The sequence below is a fragment of the Entelurus aequoreus genome, linkage group LG08 (genome assembly GCF_033978785.1).
Source record: "Entelurus aequoreus isolate RoL-2023_Sb linkage group LG08, RoL_Eaeq_v1.1, whole genome shotgun sequence".
Classification (NCBI taxonomy): Eukaryota; Metazoa; Chordata; class Actinopteri; order Syngnathiformes; family Syngnathidae; genus Entelurus; species Entelurus aequoreus.
In genome coordinates this window covers 1746013-1773219 of record NC_084738.1, presented here as the reverse complement: position 1 = coordinate 1773219, position 27207 = coordinate 1746013, and the positions used below count along the sequence as shown (strand labels likewise).

Sequence of the window (27207 nt, the reverse complement as noted above, 5' to 3'; positions counted from 1 at the left end):
GTTCGATCGAACCCAGGTTAAGAACCACTGCTCTAAAGGCTTAGTGGCCACATGCGTGGACAGCACCTTTTAGCTCTTATTTCCAAAATTGTGTACACTACTGAATTGGGGGTCTTATGCCGACATATGGACACTAATACTGCCATCTGGTGGTGTCAGAAGAGTATAACATACAATGGAATTTGGGGGAATAAAAGTGTACAAATAACAATTAGCATGTCACTACACATGAAGTACACATTTGTGTACTTGTGGACTAAGTACATCATATAAAAAGATGATTTTTAGTTTTTATTCTAATTAGGGTCCAATAATCCCAAATAGCAAGGAGAAATAAAAAAATCATGTAAACAAACAGCTTGGGCCTTAAGAGGTTAAACATGTTGTGCTGCGATTGGATAATTAATTGATGCAATATGGGGAAATGACCCGGGTTGTCATTCAAAGTCCCATTGGAGTGTATTTTGAAGCCAAATTTGCAACTATTTGTCTCCTAATTCATAGCATCCAACGCCGCCTTTCAGGTAACCAACCACAGTGCGCTCCCAAAAAAATTGCATGATTAATCTGCGTTTATACATGATTAATGCGAGTTAACTTGACAGCCCTACTTAAAAAGTACCTGAAGTTAGCTCAGCAGGCATCATTGTTCATTGTTCTCAAGCTGCTGCAGCTCATCCAGTGCTACAAATCAAGCTGCTTTGGTTCCAATGTGAATAAAGAAGCTTGTTCACCCTGTTTGTTCATATTTATTGACATTTCATTCAAAGTACCTGTAATAGAAAGGAGACGGGGGAAGAGTTTCACTCACATGAAATACTTAAAGCAGCAGTAAAACACAACATTCAACGCTATATAACTATGTTATATGCAGACCCCCCCACCCTCGAGCAGTACCATACACTTCCTGTAAACACCTACAATCGATTATTATTTCTTTATACGCCCAGCCACGAACTAGTAATGTGTAAATGTGTGGATGGCTACATGTTTGACGTGCTCATAAGCTCTTCAGACGATCAATAGTCACATTTAGAACGAAAAATCCAAGAAGAGCTTTAGTTTGTCGACTTTTCCCCACATGCAAACTTTCGAAACCTGTCTTGTCCACCCTTCAGGTTCGCGTTGGCTTGATAGGCTAACTGACCTCCTCTCCCTTACCATCGTACGATAACATTGCAAAACTCATGTAAGATCTTTTTAACACAAAGTAACATGCAGCTATATTATTTTAAAAAATCTTAGTATTTAAAATACAACACAAAGGGGGGAGGATTCACATGATAGGAAAGGAAATACTGTAAAAAGTTCTCTGTGTATTTTGTGAGTTAGATGCAGGGATCAAACAAAAAGGTGTGGCCCTTTTTTTTTTTAGGTAATTTAACTGTAAAAATATGGCGTTTTATTCCATGAGAACCTCTTCCCCAAATTGTCCTTTAGCTTTTTTTATTTGTAAAAGTGGTAGTTTGAGCAGCAGGAAGTCAAGAAAGCTGAAGAGTTGGAGTGTCTCTGTGGCGACGTGCTTGTGTGCACTGGAGAGGTTATAAGTTGCAGTCAAAAGGTGTGTTTACGTGTCACAAAGGTGCACCGGCGCCAAAGGCTCAGTCGGGTAAACGAGGGGCGGCGACAAACGGCTTCAGTCTTACGAATGTTTGGCTCTGCATCTCCCGCGGGAGTCAGATGAAGGTGGAGTCCATGGTGCTGGTGTCCTGAACGCTGCGGGCGCGGGCCTCGAAAAGCTGCTTTATCAGGGCCGACTTCTCCTGCTCCAGCTGGGCGATGCGCTCGCTCTTGTCCGTCACCTCCTACGCAGAGCGGGTTGGGGGTTAAACACGCGACGAAATGCAAACGTCACACAGTGCCGATGGCGTAGATTTTGCGAGACCTGCGTAAGGAGTCGGTTCTGGTCCTTCAGTCGCAGGATGGCTTGTGGGGGAGCTGGAACCGGAGGCTGCGAGCTTGTGGAGTGTGTCTGGGCACCGCTGGAGGGGAACGATGACTGACCAAACAAAGAAAAAGCATTCAAAGAAAATCAGATCCTGATGTTCTTTCCATTTTATGTCATCATTATCACATCGAGTATTACCTCAACTTATGAGCACATTATGTTCCATGATAGAGATGTCCGATAATGGCTTTTTTGCCGATATCCGATATTCCGATATTGTCCAACTCTTAATTACCGATTCCGATATCAACCGATACCGATATATACAGTCGTGGAATTAACACATTATTATGCCTAATTTTGTTGTGATGCCCCGCTGGATGCATTAAACAATGTAACAAGGTTTTCCAAAATAGATCAACTCAAATTATGGAAAAAAATGCCAACATGGCACTGCCATATTTATTATTGAAGTCACAAAGTGCATTATTTTTTTTGAACATGCTTCAAAACAGCAGCTTGGAATTTGGGACAGGCTCTCCCTGAGAGAGCATGAGGAGGTTATTTATTATCACTGTTGGCGTTAACACACTTTTTGTGTCTTTTTACTAGGAATGGGCAAGTTAATGCGTTAATTTCGAGTTAACGCATCAATCTTTTAACGCCGACAATTTTTTTATCGCACATTTGCGTAGGTTGTTTACATGCTTTTATTTTGTTAACGCCTATTGCTGGCTCCTGCGGAAAAGGAAGGAGAACGCGGAAGAAAACAAAACAAGCATGGAGAAGAAGGGTAACTCAACAGAACTTTTACAGGGTCATTTTCATTATAAAGTACTTCCAGGCGGCGGATTTGACAGAAGCAAAGTCGTTTGTAGCCACTGCCAAGCTGAATTTTCTTATCACAGGAGTACTTCCGGCCTAAAATATCACCTTAACGCGAAGCACGCTATTGATGCGAGCAAACCATTCAACAAAGCAGAAAGAGGAGCCAGGCTTCGGCAGACTACGTTAAATGCAGCGTGCGGGAGAAGTATAGATAAACGAGAGCAAGAAAAGCTAACAATTGCCATAGCGAAGTGGATGGTTACAGACTGTAGGGCCATTAGTGTTGTGGAAGACGCCGGCCTGAGAAACATTGTGCGAATCGCAACAAGTGACAGCACGTATGAGCCGCCATCAAGACGCACCATCGCACCAAGAATACACAAGTTGTATGAAAAGGAGAGGACTGTAAAAGTGACAACTTTACAACGTGCAGCTGTAGTTGCTCTCAGTGGGGACTACTGGACATCAATCGGTAAGCATAATTACCTCGGAGTTACAGTGCATTATATTGATGAAAAGTGGGTGCTGCATTCACATGTTCTGTCTATAATGAAAACAGAGGTGAGGCATTATGGAAAGGAAAATTAGAGGAAAATGTTTCTGCTGTTACCTCAGAAATTGCCTGTTCGGATGTTATGATTGTGGCTCAGGGATTTGTATGTAGATTATATTTATTTTCCATAACAAACAGGATAACTTAAATACCCTGGCAGTGGCAATAAACTTCAATGTTTGTATTGACATTTTTTGAGTTGATTTTCATAAAATATGCTATTTAACTGCTACTGTTAACTGATTGAAATTGTGTTTGCACAACAAATGTTTTGGCGCTTTTGTTCATATGGGAGAATATTCCAATAAAGGTGCACTACATACTACTTTTGAATTAATTTTTGGGTTTTGCGTATTCAATGCAATTAATTGTGATTAATCGGAGAAATAGTGCGATTAATTATGATTAAAATTTTTAATCGTTGCCCAGCCCTACTTTTTACGCATTGAAATCAGAAAGGACGCGCGCTTCCGGAAGTCCCCGCGTCCCAGGGACGCACTTTTTTTTTTTTTTAACGACCCTGCTTTCTCCGGGTCAAAACTCCGGTTTACTTGTTTTTTTTATCGATTATCACTTTCCGCCGGTGTTTTGTTTTGTTTATATTTGCCGAGTCAAATTTCCGTCCCCGTTTATTGCGTTTTTATTGGTCGACTTCAAAGTAATGAACTTTCCCGTACAATTTCTTAAATTTTGATTCACCGTAAGTTTTAACAATCACAAATACCGAATTTCCGGTATTAGGATTCCCACGTGTTATTGTTTTCGTCATGGCGAGCAATAAACTCTAGAAGCGAAGCATTAATGAAACGTGGCTTCAGGAACCACTTTTTCAGCAAATGGCTCACTTATGAAGATGGAAAGAAGGGCTAATAAAAAGAACACCTTTACGACCGGGTGCACTGATTTTCAAAGATACAGCCTCATCAGGCACCAAGAAACATCATGTTACACCTTTTCTGCTTGTCGGCTCCCAGACCGCAGTCGAGGAGCGTAGGGGAGACGTTCCCTCCAGGGCCAATGTAATGTCAGGGGTAACACCCTCCACTTTACCCGGCAGGGGGTCCCTACAGTTCCGCTCTTTGGTCGGAATGACAAGGCCGTCGATTTGTTACAACTCTTTATTTATGTTTTCATCAAAGCCAACCGGACATCCACCAGGCTATTAACACTCCTGCACATGCTAGCGCTCCCTCTCCTAACTTGCCCAGTAACGTTTATTTGAGATATAACAGGATAATGCATACATTTATCATCTGTTTTCAAAATGGTTATTAAAAAAATGGGACCCCAAAAATTTACTGTGGGACCCCATTTTTATGACTTGATTGGGTCCCTGGGACCCTATTTTGAAAGTTCCTAGCGCCAACACAGATTATACAGTATAGTATCAAACTCAAGGCCTGGGGGCCAGATATGGCCCGTGTGAAGGCCTGCAAAAAATGATTTTATTCCTTCAAGTTTGACAGAAAAGAATGCATATTTTTAAACTTTACTATTATCTGATCATGCCAAATATTATATTACTAAATACTGTAACACAAAAATATGTTTGCGAAGATAAAGATAAATAGTTAAATATCTGCTTGTCACCTTTACTTATGAATTTAAAGCAAGGTATCCATCAATTTGTACATAAAAAATCTAATAATCAAATGCATTGGCAATTGTGTAATATCATGAGGTGGTTATATATTTATATTAGATGAAATTATATCAGATTAATCATAACTTAATTTCAATTAATCATGATTAATAACAGGTTATTACCCGCATGCTTAATTTAAATTATTTTTTTAAAAAGCGTCCCTGTGAAGGCAGTCATTACTGCGATGTGGCCCTCAATAAAAAGGAGTTTGACACGCATGTAGTAGGTTCAATCTCACCATTCCAGTGCAGCAAATGAGGTCATTGAGGCAGCGGTTGACTTCTTGTAGTTTGGGAATGAGAACGTTGATACGACTTTGGTTGGCTTCAGTGAAAAAGTCCTAAAAATAGATAACAAGGTGGATATAGTGGAAAGTACACTGCACTACTAGTGCACTACTACTGAGTTATGCTCTTTTCCCCACCGTGCACTGGGAATTCTGTCCAACCTGCCGCTGTCTCTCCGTGACATTGTGGATCTGGCCCTGGTACCAGTCCCGGGCCCGCTCCACCACCTCCAGGCCCGCCAGCAGGGAGTCTTTCTCCTGCTCCAGCTCTTTCATTTGCTTCAGCTGCGTGGCACAAAAAGGAAAGAGGACAAAATGTCGCTTAGCAAACAGTCTAAAAGTGGATTTGAAAAACAGACTACAAGGTCAGAGTTGCCGTCGCAAGGGGCATCTTGCATCTTTTTTTTGTGCCGGCACGGACAAAAACGCCCGAGAGTCCAATTGTGCTGGGACACACAGACAGGAGCCGGCGTCATGGTAACCGTGCAGCAAGCAAAGAATGGGGTAAACAGCCAACTCACTTCAACTGTGTGGCTCTGCAAAGAGTTGTGCTGACCAGGCTGTCCGTGCGTGCTCACAGTCCTGGCCTCATCGCTGGCATTCAACCACTTGATGTGTCATCCTTACATACACACACACAGCTGACTACATTCCCCTTTGCTGAGTGATGTTCTTTAGACAAGTGGAAGGTTTAACTGTGCTCGTGCCTAAATAAGGCATTCATGGTGGGCGGAGTCAGGCTGTGTTTAAAAACAGAAGGCTGAAAGGTGATGGAAAAGTCAGCGCATGTCCATTGGTGTTGTAGCCCCCCCCCCCAGCTGGTGCATGAATACACACAAACACAATAACACCACAACTGTTTGCAACAATGTACAACATAACCTTTTTTAAACGCTAGCCTGCAAAAGCATGAAAGAGCTACAAGTGCAGGCCATAAATAAGCTCCGACACAAAGGGGGCGAAAGGATTAGAGAGAACATATTAGTCAGATGCTATAAAAGTATCCAAATGACAAAACAACAACTTTTATTTTGCTTTCCAAATGAACGCATCCAAGATCCAGCCTGAAGTTGCTCCTTCAATCCCCAACTACTCACCCACAGGAAAAACTGCAGAGCCTTGCCGCTGTAGAGGCTGCTGCTGAGGGGGATGAAGACCGTCGTGTACGCGGCCCACACTGCCGTCCAAGCTGGTCGCCCAACCGACTCCTCTACGTCCACCTGGCCCCTGGGCCCAACCCGGCTCGCTATCATCGGGGCAGCCGCGGGCCTAGTCGGCCTCGGTGGGAGGGACGGAGGGGAAGGGGGAGGAGAGGAGGGACGGGGAGGGAGGGAAGAAGAGGAATAGGAGGAGGAGGAGTGGGAGGCGTGTCGGTCAGACTCTTAGAACGCAGAGGCCGAACGTGGCGCGAAAGAGAGGGATGAAGGCGATGACAAAAAAGGAGAGGAAGAAGATCGGACAGCTTTTAGTGAAGGTGAGTAAAATGGTAGAAGCAAAAGGGGGGGAGACACGGAGCAGAGGCGGGCGTGAGCTCCGAAAGGGGATGGTGCGAGGGGAAGAGGGTGGGAGGGGGATGGGCTAGCCAATAGAAAAGTATGTCAGGAAACTAAATATACTTATTTTTCTGTTCTATCCCGCTAGTTTCTGTTTGACGAAACACCATAACGTCAACAACTGCACTCAAACACACAAGAAAAAGTAAGCCGACTCCTCTGCCTCTAAACCACTGCACACAAAAGAGTCCAAATGTGGCACAACATGCACACGCCCCCCCAGCGTGTTGCGTGTGCTTTTACTTCACTGACAAACACACCACATGATGGCACTGTTGTTAACCCCAAACTTTGACTGCCCCACAAACCGGATTGACTTGGAACTTCCTAAACAGCATAAAGCGTGCTACAAAACATTTTGTGTCACTTTGTGGAACTCAAGCGGGTTTAAATTGCGGCCCGGCGGTCATTTGCGGATTGTAGCTCATTTTTGACACATTCTAAAGACAAAATAAACATCCCGGGTTAGAGCAATACACACAAAATAAATAAAAAAACACACCTTCTTATTCAATGCGTTTTCTTTATTTTCAAGACTATTTACATTGTAGGTTGTCACTGAAGGCGTCAAAACTATGAATGAACACATGTGGAGTTATGTACTTAACAAAAAAAGGTGAAATAACTGAAAACATGTTTTGTATTCTAATTTCTTCAAAATAGCCACCCTTTGCTCTGATTACTGCTTTGCACACTCTTGGCATTCTCTCGATGAGCTTCAAGAGGTAGTCACCTGAAATGTGCTTGAATGTGGAAATACTGTCAAAGCGCTTTGAGTACCTTGAAGGTAGAAAAGCGCTATACAAGTACAACCCATTTATCATTTATCATTTATAAACTCATCGAGAGAATGCCAAGAGTGTGCAAAACAGTAATCAGAGCAAAGGATGGCTATTTTGAAGACACTAGAATATAAAACATGTTTTCAGTGATTTCACCTTTTTTTTTGTTAAGTACATGACTCCACATGTTTTCATTCATAGTGTTGATGACTTCAGTGACAATCTACTATGTAAATAGTCATGAAAATAAAGAAAACCATTGAATGAGAAGGTGTGTCCAAACGTTTGGCCTTTACTGTATGTACACATTTCTTGCAAGATATGGTAAGTTTTTGGGTGTGTGATAAAGCCCTCAAACATAATTTATTTGGCTGGAATAATAAGAAAATAAATATCTCAATATCTATCAGATATTAAACTAATTTGCTTTGTTAGCAATACCACAAAGCTAAAATATGGATGTTGTGTTCAACTTTGCTTGCTGGCTCCTCTTCTTGTTAGAAGATAGGGGTCCATCGTCCTTAAGAATGATGTGCTCTGTAGTGACTGTACAAGCCAATACGAGCTTTGAAGTTTCTGCCAAATATGGGACAGATCAGACCAGGTGGTAATATACATTTTGGCATGACTCTTCTTTCCAGTCTCCTTCTCCTTTTTTCAAGTATCATAGATGTTCTTTTCTCCTCATACTTTGTCACTCCTTCACTGACTGCAGCTCTCCATGTTATTCTGTCTTTTGCTAGGTCTTCCCAGTATGTAGTATCTATTTCACATTGTTTCAATGTCTTCTTGAAGCAATCCTTGTAGCGTTTTCTCTGCCCACCAACATTTATTTTCCCTTCATTTAGCTGACAGTACAACATCTGTTTTGGCAGTCTGTCATCATTCATCCGTACGACATCCCCTGTCCATCGTAGTTGGTATTTAACAATTGTACTCTCTACACTGGGAAGCATGGCCTGTTCAAGTACACTGTGTTCAACTAGTGTAGCATTTATTTATTGACCTACATTGTATTGGTTTAGTATCTTTAATGTACAAAATGTATCAAAGTGGCACCGCATCCTTTACTTGTTCTATATGGGGCCCTCGCTGGAAAAAGTTTTTAAAAATTCGGCACACACCTTTATGGGACTGTCAAGGACAGGTCGGCAAAATGCGAACAACATTGATTAAATCCAGAAAAACTTCTTCGTAATTAATTGGTCATAAGTAATTTAGCATTTAATAATGATAAAACTAAAACAATATCTGTATTACATGTATGCTAGAATGTATTACGGAGCATTTTGGCCACAATCCATAGGGAGCTTTACACGTACACAACAGAAAAGTGCCTCTATTTTTTGTTAAAACAAAAATACTGTGTGTACAATTATTAAGCAAGTGATATTTTGATTATATAATAATTTTAATGCATATTTTTTTTCCCAACTCCAAACTGTATAAACGTGAATACCACCTTGGATTTAAGCATATCTAGCATGATGTGTGTCATGGAGGATGTGGCCTAAGGAGGACCTATAATCAAAATGTTTAGGCAGCTTCTTTTTCTCAGGGAAAATGAGCTCCATAAAGAGATTTGATGCACTCTGTGGAGTCAGAAATGTTGAATTAAACTCTATACGTGACATTCAAATGAAGAAAGAGATGGATATTGCAGGAATTGCACACCCACCATTTCATAATCCACTCCGTTGGATATGGTGTGCCGCCTCTGCTCATCCCGGGTGCGCCCGTGTCGCCTGGGGCCTCCCGTGAATCCAGTCGCCGACTCGCTCTGGGATCTGGGCAAATTCGGTTTGGTGACGCCTGGGACAAACAAGAGAAGTAAAGTTGCTATTAACTGTTCCTGGTACTTTTGCAGAGGCAATGAAACGCAGTTGGTTTCAGTGTTCACCACATGAGGGAGCTATTTACTTTGAACCCACAGATGTAGCTGAAAACATTCCTGCATTTTTGAAATACGTAGCTGACTAAAGAGGCTTAAATAAACACTCAGCACTTTTAAATCGGTTTGACCTGACACACCCAGTACAAGTCCAGCAGAACAAACAACTCAATTATATTTATATGGTTTGGTTTGATCATATTTGACACAGTTACACCTGCACAAGTCAACATGAAAAGGAGTCGTAGGAAGAATAGCTTCTTAAAGGCTACCCTACCGTTTTCTAGAAGGAAATACGATTGTGTACTAAGAGACTACTTATTTAGTCATGACAAAACATTGTATGACTAAAAGCAAAATACTGAATATATAATAAATAATGGCTAGATAATAAATAAATATCAGATATTGCGGTTTTCAGCTTTCTTCTTCTTCCATTTACTTTAAAAACACAATATGCATGCACTATCTCTTAAACTCCCTCATATTAGTTCATTGCTCGAGTCCCTTACTCAATTTAAACTTTTTATTTTTGTGATGGGACATCAATGTTTTGAATTTAATCTTGGAGACTACAGATGTGCCGATCGATTGCCCACTGATCAGTATTGGACGAGTTTTGTGAAAAAGTATGTGATCGCCATTGCTAATTAATGCATTTTAAAGCAGATCCCCTGTTGCTGACAGTGTATTCATTTGTAGTCCCAGGCTGACAAGCGGCCAGCAGCTATTTATGCGCCTCCATACACATCTATGCAAATAATAATCAACTGCGTTACAGCAAATAAACTGCATTTCTTAGTATCTTAAGTAGAGATGTCCGATAATGGCTTTTTTGCCGATATCCGATATTCCAATATTGTCCAACTCTTAATTATCGATACCCATATCAACCGATACCAATATATACAGTCGTGGAATTAACACATTATTATGCCTAATTTTGTTGTGATGCCCCGCTGGATGCATTAAACAATGTAACAAGGTTTTCCAAAATAAATCGTCTCAAGTTATGGAAAAAAATGGCACTGCCATATTTATTATTGAAGTCACAAAGTGCATTATATTTTTTAACATGCCTCAAAACAGCAGCTTGGAATTTGGGACATGCTCTCCCTGAGAGAGACTATGAGGAGGTTGAGGTGGGCGGGGTTGGGGGAGGGGGTGAGGGGGAATAGCGTATATTGTAGCGTCCCGGAAGAGTTAGTGCTGCAAGGGGTTCTGGGTATTTGTTCTGTTGTGTTTATGTTGTGTTACGGTGCGGATGTTCTCCCGAAATGTGTTTGTCATTCTTGTTTGGTGTGGGTTCACAGTGTGGCGCAAATTTGTAACAGTCTTAAAGTTGTTTATACGGTCACCCTTAGTGTGACCTGTATGGCTGTTGACCAAGTATGCCTTGCATTCACTTGTGTGTGTGATAAGCCGTAGATATTATGTGACTGGGCCGGCACGCAAAGGAAGTGCCTTTAAGGTTTATTGGCGCTCTGTACTTCTCCCTACGTCCGTGTACACAGCGGCGTCTTAAAAAGTCATAAATTTAACTTTTTGAAACTGATACCGATAATTATGAAACCGATATTTTCCGATATTACATTTTAAAGCATTTATCGGACATCCCTATATAATTTATTTCACGTTAAAATTACCAAACACCGCTTATTTGTTGTGTTCCTTGTTCTCCCCCCGCAGCCCCTCCATGGGCTACTAAACCCCTCCCCTTCCTCCTTCCAAGACTGCTTGCACTATAAGGACATCCATGATTGGTTGGTACTATGATGAGTCACGATTGGTTAAGGACAGGCCAATCAGAGACAAGATAGGGCGGGTCATCGAACCAGGAAGGGAAATCACAAAGTGCCTGCCTGCAAATTTTTTTTTTTTTATCTGAGTTAGATATAGGTTGTATTATTTGCACAGCTATGTTATTTATTCTATGTAGAAATAATATTTTTCTATTTTATTTATGTTATGTAATTCTGTACTACTTAAACACTTAATTTTCTGTGCAGTTAATACCCATCTTGACTAACTGGGTTAATAAAAGTGCCACTGACTGTTTACAGAACAGTTGTCATTCACTTCGATTTCACTGAATATCACTCAAAAAAGAATATCTTTATATGCATACTTTCACCGAAAAATATATGGAGATATATATTGAATATCGAGTTTAAGTAAAAATATATTGAGATATACTTTTTCGTCCATATCACCCAGCCCTACAAGAAATTAACAGATGAATCAAAGTCTAGAGGGAGAATAATATAACAATTAACTGTTGGCGTGTCAGCATTTTTACAGTCAGTACACAACATGTAAGACCAATTCGTAAATTAGTGGTGTCAATACCAAGGGTAGTATTAGTATATGATTGATACTAGAGTGATTAAGTTGACATTTTTATTTTCTAAAGTAATTTTTAGTTTTTGGTGATGTTTACAAACTTAAAGAATAATTCCCTGGACACAGGAGGACTTAGGGAAAAAAACTAATGATTTAAAAGAGTACAAGAAAATTGTTGCGTTTGTTTAGGTATAGTTTACTGTTGGCTTTGTTTTGATCAAACAATTGTATGTAATAAAAGAGAATGAGGAACTAGTTTAAAATTTCATTGATATTGTTAAACTGAAGCATTCACCATGAATAGAAAAATGTACAGTAAACACATGTGATCGGTATTGCAATCGGCCAGTCTCACTCATGCATGATCGGAACATCCTTAGTTTGTAGGCATTTGTTCTCTCCTGTGTAAAATAATTGTTGTGTACAGCACCAGACGGAAAAAACTTTTTTCACGAATTGTGTAACCCTAATAGCCAGCGTTACATATTACCTGAACTGCCTTTTTGTTATTATTTCCTAACATCCCACCGCACTCAGTTTGTTCAACTCCGTTCATTCAAATCCCCTCCGTCTCCCGTTTCCTCTGGTGTGCCCCAGGGCTCTGTTCTTGGTCCTCTGCTTTTTATCATCTACATTCTTCCCCTTGGCAATATTTTCCGTAAATTTCAAATACATTGTCACGGTTATGCGGATGACACCCAGCTCTACATCTCAACCAAACCAACTGCTTCTCTTCCTCCCTTACAGACTGCCTCAGTGAACTCTAACTGTGGTTCTCATCCAATTTCCTCCAACTCAGTAGTCATAAAACCGAAATCATAAATGAAGGTACAAAAAACATTCCAGCCAAAACCAACAGCTTGTCCGTTACTCTCAGCAATTCCTCCGTCTCACCCTCCTCCCAAGTTAAGAGTCTGGGTGTCATCCACGACAGCACATTCTCTTTTCAAGCTCACATAAACAACATTACCCGGTCTGCTTACTTTCATCTACGCAACATTAATCGACTTCGCCCCATCCCTAACCCCACATACTGCTGCCATACTGGTCCATAGCCTTGTCACCTCTCACCTGGACCACTGCAACTCACTCCTGTTTGGTCTCCATCACAAGTCACTTCACAAACTTCAGCTTCTCCAGAACTCTGCAGCCCGGATAATTACCAAAACCCCTTGAATCCAGCCCATCACCCCTGTTCTGCAAGAACTCCATTGGCTACCCATCATACACTGTATCCAATTTAAAATAATTCTCCTCACTTTCAAAGCTATCCATAACCTTTCTCCGTCATATCTCGCCGACCTACTCAGTGGTCCCCAACCACCGGGCCACAGCCCGGTACCAATTGGTCCACGGACCGGTACCGGTACAAGAAATTTAAAAAAGTCTAGCAGCCGCATTTTGTACCAACTGTAATCTTTTAATGCTAGACATAGGGAGACCCGAAAATAATACGTTACAGTAATCGAGACGAGACGTAACGAACGCATGAATAATGATCTCAGTGTCGCTAGTGGACAAAATGGAACGAATTTTAGCGATATTACGCAGATGAAAGAAGGCCGTTTTAGTAACACTCTTAATGTGTGACTCAAACGAGAGAGTTGGGTCGAAGATAATACCCAGATTCTTTACAGAGTCGCCTTGTGTAATTGATTGGTTGTCAAATGTTAAAGTGGTATTATTAAATAGATGTCGGTGTCTCGCAGGACCGATAATCAGCATTTTCATTTTCTTCTAAATCATGGATGATGATGTGTTGCCACTTTGTCTAAGAGAAAGTGAATTCCCTGCCATGACTTAGCGAGGTCTGCCCTGCGTGCTGTAATCTGCACTAATCCAACCGGAGTTTGGCTGCATGTGAGAGATTACAACCTAGGACAACTGGCGCTCTTGTCTGCCCGCACTAAATAGCCAAAAGTATGACGACAGCCAACATATGTGATTTATGTCCACTGGAAGCCTAAACTCAGTAACAGAGTAACCTCCCAGGTAGTAGCTGCGATGCACAGCAAAAAATATGACACAAACAAACCAAACTCAACCAATGTTTAATGCTGCGTGGAAAACTTGAACAACTTTTCAAACAAGTGCAGTAAGCGTGAGCAAGTGAGCGTCACCCGCATAGCTTCAGGCAACGCAAGGCTGGCTGTGCAGAGATCAGACCTTAACTCAGAGAGACTCATCAGGACTTGAGTGTGCGTGACAGCGAGCCAGCGAGACACACAGCGCTGGAGCTCACGCACAAGTGAGATAATGAGCTATATAGCAAATATTGTCACACCGGGGAAGAATTGACCATCACAAGTCAAGCAGTTGGAGGGTCACGGCAAGGATTTCCTCGAAGGAGGGAAGATACATCTCAGACGTGACCTATGACCTGACCTGGGTTTAACAGCGGCCATTACTCAGCCAGCCACATAAAGCTGAAGAGTAGCCTCATTTAAGTGTTGTAAAACAATAAGTTGTAAATGGAGACTTATTTTGAAAAACGTCAATAATAAAAAGTGGAACCTTACATTTTTTAAATACCCAATACAAATTAGGGGGAATATGCCGCCATATGTAGCCCTCAAGTGTCCTTTGCCTTTTTAAAGCCTTTTTATAAGACACCATTGAAGTGTACCAATGATAACAAGTCGAAAGAGTGATAACAAGCATAAAATCAGAAATGGAACTTAATAGCAACATGTGTCTATATCCTGGCTGCTCAGTACAATATGTCAGAAGTTAAATCACTTGACAATAATAAACATTAGGGTTTCGCAGTAGACAACATAAATTATATAAATTTGGCCAACAATAAAGCTTTTACTACTATCGGTGTGTCCCGATTAGAAATGTCCAATAAAGGCTTTTTTGCCGATATCCGATATTTCGATATTTTCCAACTCTTAATTACCGATTCCGATATCAACCGATACCGATATATACAGTCGTGGAATTAACACATTATTATGCCTAATTATGTTGTGATGCCCCGCTGGATGCATGAAACAATGTAACAAGATTTTCCAAATAAGTCAACTCAAGTAATGGAAAAAAATGCCAACATGGCACTGCCATATTTATTATTGAAGTCACAAAGTGCTTTTTTTTTTTTTAACATGCCTCAAAACAGCAGCTTGGAATTTGGGATATGCTCTCCCTGAGAGAGCATGAGGAGGTTGAGGTGGGCGGGGTGTATATTGTAGCGTCCCGGAAGAGTTAGTGCTGCAAGAGGTTCTGGGTATTTGTTCTGTTGTGTTTATGTTGTGTTACGGTGCGGATGTTCTCCCGAAATGTGTTTGTCATTCTTGTTTGGTGTGCGTTCACAGTGTGGCGCATATTTGTAACAGTGTTAAAGTTGTTTATACGGTACCCTCAGTGTGACCTGTATGGCTGTTGACCAAGTATGCCTTGCATTCACTTGTGTGTGTGAAAAGCCGTAGATATTATGTGACTGGGCCGGCACGCAAAGGCAGTGCCTTTAAGGTTTATTGGCGCTCTGTACTTCTCCCTACGTCCGTGTAAACAGCGGCGTTTTAAAAAGTCATAAATTTTACTTTTTGAAACCGATACCGATAATTTTGAAACCGATACCGATAATTTCCAATATTACATTTTAAAGCATTTATCGGACGATAATATTGGCAGTCCGATATTATCGGCCATCTCTGGTCCCGATAATGCATGTTGATGACACATTCTCGCTGTGTCCTACAAATCTGACAGCAACAGACAAACGAACGCGCCCTCAACGCAATGCAGCGTCCCCGCTAGCGGCTGAAGTCCCTCCACAGTGCAGCTTCTAAATCACTAATCCTTGGCTCCATGGCGGCAGTTCAACTATGTTTCTTACAGGTTATCATTCCGGGAGGACGAGGAATAGCTGAACTTGGAAGGTACGCTAACCGCTAATCACAAGCTAGAGCACTTGAATGTAAACAAAGGTGGGCGGTTTGGTACAAATACTGTATCAACAGTAAATATACCAAGTGGTACAGTACCAGGTCAATACCACAGTGGTTAGATCGATAGTTTTACGATTAAAAAAAATCCTTTGTCTTTATTGTTTACAAACTAAGGAAATAAGTGCCTGGACACAGGAAGACTTTAAGGGCAAAACCTAAATGATTGATATCAGAGCCAATAGTGAGAAATCAGTTTTTATCGCCCTGGTCCACGATTACTTCAAAATTTATGTGGTTATGAGCAAAAAATAAATATAAAACAATCGCTATTTTGGGACTTCCCTGCTCGTCTATGAACATTTCTGTAGACACCTTGACTGTGTTTCCTCATGCTGCTTCTGCATTTCCTCAAGCATGAGGAAAACTTCAAAAGGAGAGGCCGCAAAATCAGCTTACCTTCTTTACTCCCGTTTTTAATCAACGTGTCTGCTCTTCTTTCTCCCGTGATTTTAGAGATCGCATTAGAATTGAATCTTTTATAAAAAAATTTCCATCCCAACTCAGACAAAAACCCTTCCTCGAAGACAATATCATTAAAATGATGGACGAAAATTACACTCCTCTCGCTTGGTCCGCCCAATTTAGGGCGAGTCATTTTGGCTGGAAAGGCCCATACTTTCCTCACATTGCCATAACATGGAAATGTATGCAGGCTAATCCTTCTTTAGTTGTATTGCTACAACTTGCAATAATGCATCTGGCAAACATATTTTCTAGTTCCTTCCAATTCTGTGCGAAAATAAGGTGATTCGGGATGAATATGTTACCAACGAGGTGTGCAGTTAGGAAGACCCTGAGGCTGCACTGGATTTATTTATGTTAATGTACATGAGTGTTGTGGACAAGCATGCCCCTTTGAAAAAGTTTTCAGTCAAAACTAAGTCTGCCCCATGGATTGATAATGGACTTAGGAGTTTAATGACAGAAAGAGACATGGCTAAAAAAGCCTCAGTCAACTCAGGTTTAATTGATGACAGGCATGAGTACTGTTCCTTAAGAAACCAGGTCACAAAGTTAAACAAACTGAAAAAAAGGGAATATTACAAACAGAGGTTATATGATGTGAGATATGATAGCAAAAACATATGAAATGTTTTGAATGAAATCAAGGGTAGAAAGAACAATGTCTGTACACCTTTTGTGGAATCAAATGGGTTGGTACTCACTAAGCCATGTGACATTGCAAATAATTTTAATAACTATTATGTTGACAAGGTATCTCAATTAAGGCATGGTATGCATATATCCAATAACAACAAATCAGCTGACCTCATTAGGAATATTATAATGGATAATAAGAGGTGTGAATTCAATTTCCATCAGGTTGAAGTCAGTGAGGTTGAGAGGTTACTACACTCTCTTCCGGACAACAAAGTAGCTGGTATAGACAACCTGGATAGTAAGTTACTGAGAATGACTGCTGGTATCATATCAGTGCCTGTTTGTCATATTTTTAATAAATGTTTACAAGTGGGCCTGTGTCCAAAGATATGGAAGGTGGCAAAGGTTACTCCTCTCCATAAGGATATCAAATTGGCTTTCAATGAGGGCAATTCTAGACCAATCACAGCTGACTCTTCTCACCCTGGACACACACTATTCTCCCCTCAGGCAGGAGACTACGGTCCATCCAGACCCACACCTCCCGCCACCTGAACAGTTTTTTCCCCTCGGCCATCAGGCACATGAACAATAACTCCTAACAGTAGCTCCTTTGAATTCCTTCTAAGTCTATAACAAGATCTGATAGCTCAGTTACAGCTCTTGTTATTACCAAATCTGTGTTATATGTGTTTTATGTTGCACGATTGCACCAAGAAAAATTCCTAGTTTGTGAACCCGTTCTCAAACAATGGCAATAAAACAATTCTGATTCTGATTCTGATTCTGATAAGCATCCTACCTGGTTTATGTAAAATACTGGAGAAATGTGTGTATGCACATATTCAAGCTTACTTTCAATCAAATGGGCTAGCAACTGATTCTCAACATGCATATAGAACAGTCCACTCTACGTCCACTGCTCTTATACAAATGACCGACGATTGGCTTAATGCTGTGGATAATTCTATGTTGGTTGGAGCTGTGCTGTTAGATTTTAGTGCTGCATTTGACGTGATTGACCACTCTCTTTTAATTGAGAAACTTAAATGTTATGGTTTTAATACTTCGGCTCTAATGTGGATACAGAGTTATTTGTCCTCAAGATCACAACAGGTGTATCTTAATGACAGCTTGTCTAATAGCAGAAGTTTAGATTGTGGTGTTCCACAGGGAAGTTGCCTGGGACCTTTATTTGTTTCTATATTCACCAATAATTTACCTTGAGCTACCGGGCGTGCCAAATTGGTTCTTTATGCTGATGATGCAACCTTATATCATGCTGCACCCTCATGCAGTGTACTTAATGTAGTATTGAGTGAGGAACTAAAAGCTGTGCATGACTGGACAGTATGTAACAGACTTGTCCTTAACATCTCAAAAACAAAAAGTATTGTATTGGGGACTAGGCAAGGGTTATCTTGTGACCCAAAGTTAGGTATTTCAACAGTTCAACAGGTCAGAAGTGCCAAGCTCCTTGGAGTGATGCTGGACTGCACTCTATCCTGGTCAAATCATATCAGTGATATAGTTACAAAGATGGGTAGGTCTGTTGGTATTTCCAGGAAATGTGCTGCTCTTGTTGATCCACCTCTTCTTTGTCAGATTGTTAAGAGTTTAGTCTTGTGTCATCTGGACTATTGTTCTACAGTCTGGGCATAATCTTTTTCGATTACGCATGCACCTCCTGGTACCCTAGCACCTCCAAAACCCTCAAATCTAAACTCCAAACATCTCAGAAAAAGCTGGTCAGGTTACTGCTAGACCTCCACCCCAGATCCCACCTCACTCCTACCCACTTCTCTAAAGTGGGCTGGCTCAAGGTGGAGGACAGAGTTAAACAACTAGCACTGAGCCTAGTCTATAAAATCCGCTACACCTCCCTGATACCGAAGTACATGTCAAACTACTTCCTTAACGTAAATGACCGCCATAACCACAACACAGGGGGAGCTCCACTAACCATGTTAAACCCAAATTCCGAACTAACAAAGGTCTTAACTCATTCTCTTTCTATGCCACATCAATGTGGAATGCGCTCCCAACAGGTATAAAAGAAAGGGCATCTCTATCCTCCTTCAAAACCGCAATAAAAGTTCACCTCCAGGCAGCTACAACCCTAAACTAACACCCTCCCCGGATTGCTAACAATCACATGTAAACAATCAAATGCAGATACTTTTTCTTATGCCTTCTGATCTCTCTCTCTCTGTGTCCACTACTTGATGTCCATATCCTAACCCCCCTCCACACCCCTGATTGTAAATAATGTAAATAATTCATTGTGATTATCTTGTGTGATGACTGTATTATGATGATAGTATATATGATAGTATATATCTGTATCATGAATCAATTTAAGTGGACCCCGTCTTAAACAAGTTGAAAAACTTATTCGGGTGTTACCATTTAGTGGTCAATTGTACGGAATATGTACTTCACTGTGCAACCTACTAATAAAAGTCTCAATCAATCAATCAATGCTGCAAGTGGTGAGATCAGTAAGCTCCAGATTGTCCAGAATAGGGCAGCAAGGCTGGTTCTGGGTTGTTCACTAAGAACCAATGTAAACCAAATGCATGCTTCTCTTTCCTGGCTAACAGTGCAGAACAGGTTGTCAGCTAATACTCTAATATTGTTCAAATCAGTAACCGGTAGTAAAACTCCTGCTTTTCTCATGGCCCAAATAGTTCACAGTAGCACTATACATAATCATAATACCAGGGCGTCTAGTGAGGGGCATTTTGTACTCCCTCGTCCTAGGAAGAACGCTTTGCAGAAATCTTTTATTTTTAGATCTGTATCGCTCTGGAATAACCTGCCTCGAATTCTCACCGGCATTGAGAGTAAACAGGTTTTTAAAAAGAAAGTAATATTTTATCTGAGTCTTTAAATTAGTTTGATTGTTGATGATTTTGTTTGGTTTTATATTGTGTAGTTATATTTATATGGTAATTATTATTCTGTGACTGTAAATTGTTTGCTTGTTTTCTTATTCATGCTTTTATTTTTTTCTGTATTGTGCAGTTATAATTATATGCTTTTACTTGTAATTGTATTGAGTTTGTGGACCCCAGGAAGACTAGTGGGTTGTTGTGGCAATTAGCTAATGGGGATCCTTAATAAAAATCAAATCAAAACACATATGATGTCAATTGCCTCCGGTCTTCTGTAGGTGACCTCTGCCTGCCTACATTTTGGAGCTAAAAGCTGGCTCTCCCGAATGTGCTGAAACTCGTTAGAAAACAAGCCTAACATCCCTACTGTTTCTTTTGAGGGGAATCTTACTTGTAGACATATTTTTTGGTCCAGAGCAATGAAATAAGTGCCAATGTTGTCAGCATTAGAGGGACCCTTTAATATGCCGATTAGTCAGTTTACACTTTAGCCCCTTAGCACTTCAACAAAATTGGTTTGGTTGTGTTTTCATTTATGCTTTCTTCCAGCCAAATCATTAGTTAAGATTAAAAAAAGAGTGACTTGTCCTATTTCAGAGACAGTAACTATCACCTGCTTCCAATTCTACCCCGTCTTGTTTGCCGTTTAGGTAAATAAACGTCCCAGCTCGGAATGTTCTAGAATGGTGACCGTGTGAGCCTGGAACAGACTGTTTGAATTTACATTGGAGGCTATTGAGTGCATACTTTGATTTTGTTTGGAGCTTGGATCAGTGGATCCAAATAAACCGGTACCAAAGAATTTGAGTAGGCAAAGTTTGCAGTTTACATAAAGTCAGTTTTGCATGATGATGATGATCAAATGGATCGCTCACAACAAAAACATTTCAGCAAACAACTTTTGACACATACTATTGTCATACACAGTTTTGCTTGTCCAGATTTGGACTTTTAAGTGTTTTGGGCTGCCACTATATGCAGGACAGTGCAATATATCATTTTTTTAGCATATTAAAAAATGTAATCTATGAAAGTGAATCAAAAAGGTCATTGTTGTATTTACTGAAAATAACAATATGACATAAACGTTGTATGGAAGGTAATAAGATATTATGAAGTTTCATTTCTTAAAAGTGTTAGATTGCACATACTTGTTCCCTGGAGTTGAGGTGATTCCAGGGCCAGAGACTCAATGGACCTGACCCGGGTCTGCTGGGGCTGTGATGCCTTGGAGACATGACCTGGCTCCATCCGGTAACATCCTCCACCGACACCGCCGCCCTCCAGAGCGGCAGGAATGCGCTCTAAGCTCCGCCCGGGCCTCTCGTACCCGGCACCGTACCTCGCCGGTCCACACGCCGGATAGCCACCTCCTTCCTCCGGCCTGGCCCGGCTCATCGACGAACGGTGAGGCTGGATGTTGGTCACATTGCTCGGCCCCAGCGGACGGACCTTATTCTCCACCCTGGCCGCGACGCTGCATGCGGACAACGGTGCAGGCTTCTGGGTCTGCTGAGGGTGCACGGCCGCCTGGGCTTTCAGGTGGTTCTCCGGGTTGAGCATGGAGTAGCGGAGCCCCGCGACAAAGCGTTCGAATGTCAGGCAGCCGTGCGGAGGGGTGACCCGGCGCAGGCAGATCAACACACCGCCGGGCAGCTCCCGGGTGTCCGCGCCCTGCCAGCGGCTCTCTATCTCGGATATGTGGACGTACCCTTTGCCGGCGTCATCCAGGATGTCAAACAGGGTCCTCAGGCTGTGCAGGAACGCTTTGGGGAGCCCATCTGTTGAATACTCCCCCTCTTTTGGTTGTCCATTCTTGAAGGCGTCCGCCTTCCCGTGGAAGCCGTCTTTTCTTGGCCCTACTCGGCCATAAATCACCGATGTTCCGTTCATTTTGCAGCCATGCTCCGCGGCTATCAAAGCCATACTATTGATTATTTCCGAGCTAGCCAAAATTACCAACCAGCTAACTTTTATGTTGCCAGTCACTAGCTACAAACGGAATACAAAAAAACAAACCCTTACTTAATTTAAACAAAACACATATTATTACATATAATACGTCATATTTTGGATTAAAATCATATTTTTACAGCGTCGTGGCTCAGTCACAGCTCGCTAGTGAAACTCCCTCCGAACATTCCTGGTTCCTCCTCTGGATCCACTGTGGCAGCAGCACCGCCCTTCAAACCGCGCTCCGAGCTCGCTGATTGGACGAGACGCGCAAGAGCCGAGTGCTGATTGGTGGAGAGCTGAAGTAGGGTCCAGTTTGAGTTGTGCGCAGTGTGCTTTTGTTTATGACTCATACTGGGACGTTATTCATATCTCTATGGCAGTGGTTTTTGAACTTTTTCACAAATTACCACCACAATGACCAACATTAAAATGCAGTAGCTTAGTAGGCCCAAGTATTCATTAAAAACAAAATAAACAGGTTTTTTATTTAACAATATAATATTTTTGGCCACAGTTTGAACAGTGACACTGTGTTTGAATATTCAATGAACCCTTGTGTGGTGTTCGGGTCTGTGGGACCCGTTTTCGGTTTTTATTAAAAGAAAAATGATACAATTAATGAATTTTTCAAACTGAGACTCACTGGCTTTGGCTCATTTTCTGTGAAGAACATATATCAGAATACATATTTAATGAACACACACCATACACCCCCCCTACACATTTCTATTACATATAAGATGTCCGGGGTCCACTGGACCCGGGGCTAATAAAAGTGTGGAAATTGATGTTCTGTGTAACACACGCCCACCCACACACACACGGACGGACGGACGCACACACACACACACACACACACACACACACACACACACAGCAGGCCTAGACGGGGAGGACAGAGTGTAGGTACACAGAACATCAGAGGGTCAAATGTGCGACAAAATGAGCGCAGACAGTGTTGACAAACAATGTTGCAACCTTGTGTGGGAAGCGCAGGTGCAGAAACACAAAAGAAGAATCCCTGTGGGATGCAGAAACTGGCAGAGAAATTTCCATGCAACGTTCATATTGTTGTTACTCAGCCAGTGTTTGTGGGTCTTAGACTTAGACTTAGACTTACTTTTTATTGTCGTTCAAATTTGAACTTTACAGTACAGATAAGAACGAAATTTTGTTGCATTAGCTGGTTGGCAGTGCAGGATAAAAAAGCAATAAGGTGCAGATATAAATAAATAGATTACTGTACAGATAATTATATTGCACTTTTGCATAAGCATCCACGTTTATGGATGTATGTTATATTGTCTTTATATTCCGCGAGTTCATCCATTTTGGGGGGGAATTGAGGGGATTATTATGATGCGTTCAAGAGTCTTACGGCCTGAAGGAAGAAGCTGTTACAGAACCTGGAGGTTCTGCTACAGAGACTGCGGACCTCTTTCTAGAGTCCAGCAGTGAAAACAGTCCTTGGTGGGGGTGGGAGGAGTCTCTGCAGATTTTCTGAGCCCTGGTCAGGCAGCGGCTTTTTGCGATCTCCTGGATAGAAGGAAGAGGAGTCCTGATGATCTTTTCCGCCGTCCTCACCACTCTCTGCAGAGACTTCCAGTCTGAGGCACTGCAGGCTCCAGTCCAGACAGAGATGCAGTTGGTCAGCAGGCTCTCTATAGTGCCTCTGTAGAATGTGCTGAGAATGGGGGGAGGGAGCTGTGCTCTTTTCATCCGACGCAAAAAGTGCATGCGCTGCTGAGCTCTTTTTACAAGAGCTCCGGTGTGTAGGGACCAGGTCATATTGTCAGTTATCTGCACCCCCAGGAACTTGGTGCTGCTTACCATCTCCACCGCTGCGCCGTTGATGAAGAGTGGAGCGTGGCTGGACTGGTGCTTCCTGAAGTCGACGATCTCCTTGGTCTTGTCGACGTTCAGGACCAGGTTGTTGGTTCTGCACCAGTCAACCAGATGTTTCACCTCCTCCCTGTAGTTCATGTCGTTGTTGTCATGGATGAGGCCCACTACTGTAGTGTCGTCCGCATACTTCACAATGTGGTTGGTAGTGGACCTGGCGCAGCAGTCATGGGTCATCAACGTGAACAGAAGCGGACTCAGGACGCAGCCCTGGGGGGAGCCGGTGCTCAGGGAGATGGCACTGGAGGTGTTGTTGCCCACTGTCACAGACTGTGGTCTGTCTGTGAGGAAGTCAAGCAGCCAGTTGCATAGGGGGGTACTGAATTCAAGGGTGGCCAGTTTGCTCACCAAGTGCTGCGAGATGATGGTGTTGAATGCCGAGTTGAAGTCCAGAAAAAACATCCGCACGTGTGTCCTTTCCTTCCAGATGTGCTAAGCTCAGGTGGAGTGCAGAGGAGATGGCGTCCTCTGTGGAGCGGTTAGGGCGATAAACAAACTGGTATGGGTCGAATGTGGGGGGAAGTCTGGAGACAATGTATTCCTTTACCAGCCTCTCAAAGCACTTCATTACAGATGTTTTTAGGGATAAGTCAGTATTTTAACATAAAAGTGTTTGATTGTGAGGCATTAAAAGCCACAAAATGCAACGGGTCCATCAGACCCACAAACACTGGCTGAGTAACAACAATATGAACACCACACAAGGGTTAAGTGATTATTTGGCATACCACTAGACCAGTGGTTCTCAACCTGGGTTCGATCGAACCCTAGGGGTTCGGTGAGTCGGCCTCAGGGGTTCGGCGGAGCCTCCGCCACGTAGGTCAAGACACACCTGACTCATCGTGTAAATAAAAACTTCTCCCTATATTCTGTCTTGCCTCTGGTGAGGGCGGTCACATTTTTTCCCGCTCCCTTCTTCTCCCAGCTTGCTCTCTTTGTTTTGTCTGTCTGAACTTTTTTGAAGCCTCTTTCTTTGCGCTGTCCTCAAATCTAAACATCAGACATGGAAATGATCAGCTGGACTCTCGACGCAATTGACAAAATCTTTTCGACGAGGAAAAGAGGTTCGGTGGAGCCTGGCTGCCCTGATGGAACCATTACTGCGGGGTAAATGGAGAATCATGTGCCTCTCAGTCCTTTCCATCGAGGACGTGGAAGACATCTACCTATTTGGAACCGTGATCGTGTGGCACCTGCTGATTGGGCTGGGCATTGCTCTGGTGTATCATCAAATTCGTAAGACGATGGCAGCCACTAAGGAGCCCAAAGGCTGTTCGTCGCAATGGAAGGTTTGGGCCGACTGTGGGATCACAGACTGTGGTGATTTCTGAATTGAATCGCAAGATGGATCACATCATGGAGAAGCTTGCTGAAAAGGAAAATTTAATTGAATATGAGAGCAGCCAGCATGGACGAATAGAACAGACAAGTCATTGTATTGTCTGCTCACGGAAAACAAACATCCTAATCTACGATTTGACTCCCTCGAATGGCCTTGACGCTGTAAACAACAGCTTTTGAAACTCCTTGAGCATTCAGTGGAGCACATGTGAGCGACGTCATACGTGCACATGCACTGTGGCCACACCAGCAGCATACCTGTCCCAAAACCTCACTAAATAACAAGTTAAATGTTTTATTATTATAATCAAATGACAGCAGTCATTTCCATGAGGTTATTTTCTAATGTAAGTGTTTTGGCCCACTTACAATAACAATAACAAAAAATATTGTTTTTCATGAGCTGTGTACTAGTATAGTACATCTGGGTGGAAAACGAAGAAAAGGGACAGACTTTGCTGTGAAAATGACATGAGAGTGGCACTTGCCAAGGTGAAGCCACACATATCTGAACTGGTCTCTCAAAGGCAACAGCAGAAGTCACACTGATTTGCAGGTGTGTAATTTGTTGTGAGTTCATGCACTGTGTTGGTTATTTTCTCTGAACAAGGTGATGTTCATGCACGGTTCATTTTGTACATCAGTAAAAAAACATAACTTTGTCTTGAATTTGAAAAAATATATATGTATTTTTTTCACTAAAGAAGGGTTGGGTGAATGCGCATATGAAACTGGTGGGGTTCGGTACCTCCAACAAGGTTAAGAACCACTGCACTAGATGGAGGCCGCAGACCACTAGTGGTACATATACCACCGTTTGCGAATCACTGCTCTATAGGATTCTGCATGTGTTGGCCTATTAACATAGCAACTAAGGATTAAATGCTGTATTTTGACTATATAGAAGATGCATATACAAAACCCTAAGCCAGTGAAGTTGGCATGTTGTGTAAACCGTAAATAAAAACAGAATACAATGATTGGCAAATCATTTTCAACCTATATTCAATTGAATAGACTGCAAAGACAAGATACTTAACGTTAAAACTGGTAATCTTTGTTATTTATGCAAATATTAGCTCACTGGGAAATTGATGCCTGCAACATGTTTCAAAAAAGCTGGCACAAGTTGGAAAAAGACTGAGTAAACAGAAAGTTGAGGAACGCTCATCCAAAACTTATTTGGTGGGTGCCATGATTGGGTATAAAAGCAGCTTCCATGAAATGCTCAGTCATTCACAAACAAGGATGGGGCGAGGGTCACCACTTTGTGAACAAATGCGTGAGCAAATTGTCGAACAGTTTAAGAACAACATTTCTCAACAAGCTATTGCAAGGAATTTAGGGATTTCACCATCTACGGTCCGTAATATCATCAAAAGGTTCAGAGAATCTGGAGAAATCACTGCACATAAGCATAATAAACATTGAATGCCTGTGACCTTCGATCCCTCAGGCGGTACTGCATCAAAAAGCGACATCAGTGTGTAAAGGATATCACCACATGGGCTCAGGAACACTTCGGAAAACCACTGTCAGTAACTACAGTACGTCGCTACATCTGTAAGTGCAAGTTACAACTCTGCTATGCAAAACGAAAGCCATTTATCAACAACACCCAGAAACGCCGCCAGCTTCGCTGGGCCCGAGCTCATCTGAGATGGACTGATGCAAAGTGGAAAAGTGTTCTGTGGTCTGACGAGTCCAGATTTCAAATAGTTTTTGGAATTTGCGGACGTGTGTCCTCTGGACCAAAGAGGAAAAGAACCATTCGGACTGTTAAAGGCGTAAAGTTCAAAAGCCAGCATCTGTGATGGTATGGGGGTGTATTAGTGCCCAAGGCATGGGTAACTGTGAAGGCACCATTAATACTGAAAGGTAAATACAGGTTTTGGAGCAACTTCTTTTACATGGACGCCCCTACTTATTTCAGCGAGACCATGCCAAGCCACGTGTTACAACAGCATGGCTTCATAGTAAAAGAGTGCGGGTACTAGACTGGCCGCCCTCTAGTCCAGACCTGTCTCCCATTCAAAATGTGTGGCGCAATATGAAGCCTAAAATACCACAATGGAGACCCCGGACTGTTGAACAACTTAAGCTGTACATCAAGCAAGAATGGGAAAGAATTCCACCTAAAAAGCTTCAAAAATTGGTTTCCTTAGTTCCCAAATGTTAACTGGGTGTTGTTAAAAGGAAAGGCCATGTAACACAGTGGTAAAAATGCCCTTGTGCCAACTTATTTGCAATGTGTTGCTGCCATTAAATTTTAAGTAATGATTATTTGC

General features: G+C 42.0%; 1 protein-coding gene across 1 annotated transcript; it reads right to left on the bottom strand.

Annotated features, from left to right (window-relative positions):
* Positions 1-735: 735 nt before the first annotated feature.
* On the bottom strand, positions 736-21890 carry LOC133655296 (suppressor APC domain-containing protein 2-like). Its single transcript, XM_062055310.1, has 6 exons — positions 20872-21890; positions 9214-9347; positions 5339-5485; positions 5153-5254; positions 1886-1999; positions 736-1805 (listed from the first exon to the last, which is right to left on the bottom strand). Exons 1-6 carry the CDS (start codon positions 21644-21646, stop codon positions 1677-1679), a joined length of 1401 nt encoding a protein of 466 aa, XP_061911294.1. The 5' UTR covers positions 21647-21890; the 3' UTR covers positions 736-1676.
* Positions 21891-27207: the final 5317 nt, after the last annotated feature.

Excerpts from the sequence above, each read along its gene's own strand:
- LOC133655296 (XM_062055310.1), bottom strand. The coding sequence starts at position 21,646 with ATGGCTTTGATAGCCGCGGAGCATGGCTGCAAAATGAACGGAACATCG. Across the intron at positions 5,255-5,338 it reads GACAGAATTCCCAGTGCACG|GACTTTTTCACTGAAGCCAA; the intron begins GTGGGGAAAAGA and ends ATCTATTTTTAG. Across the intron at positions 1,806-1,885 it reads AGAACCGACTCCTTACGCAG|GAGGTGACGGACAAGAGCGA; the intron begins GTCTCGCAAAAT and ends CGCTCTGCGTAG.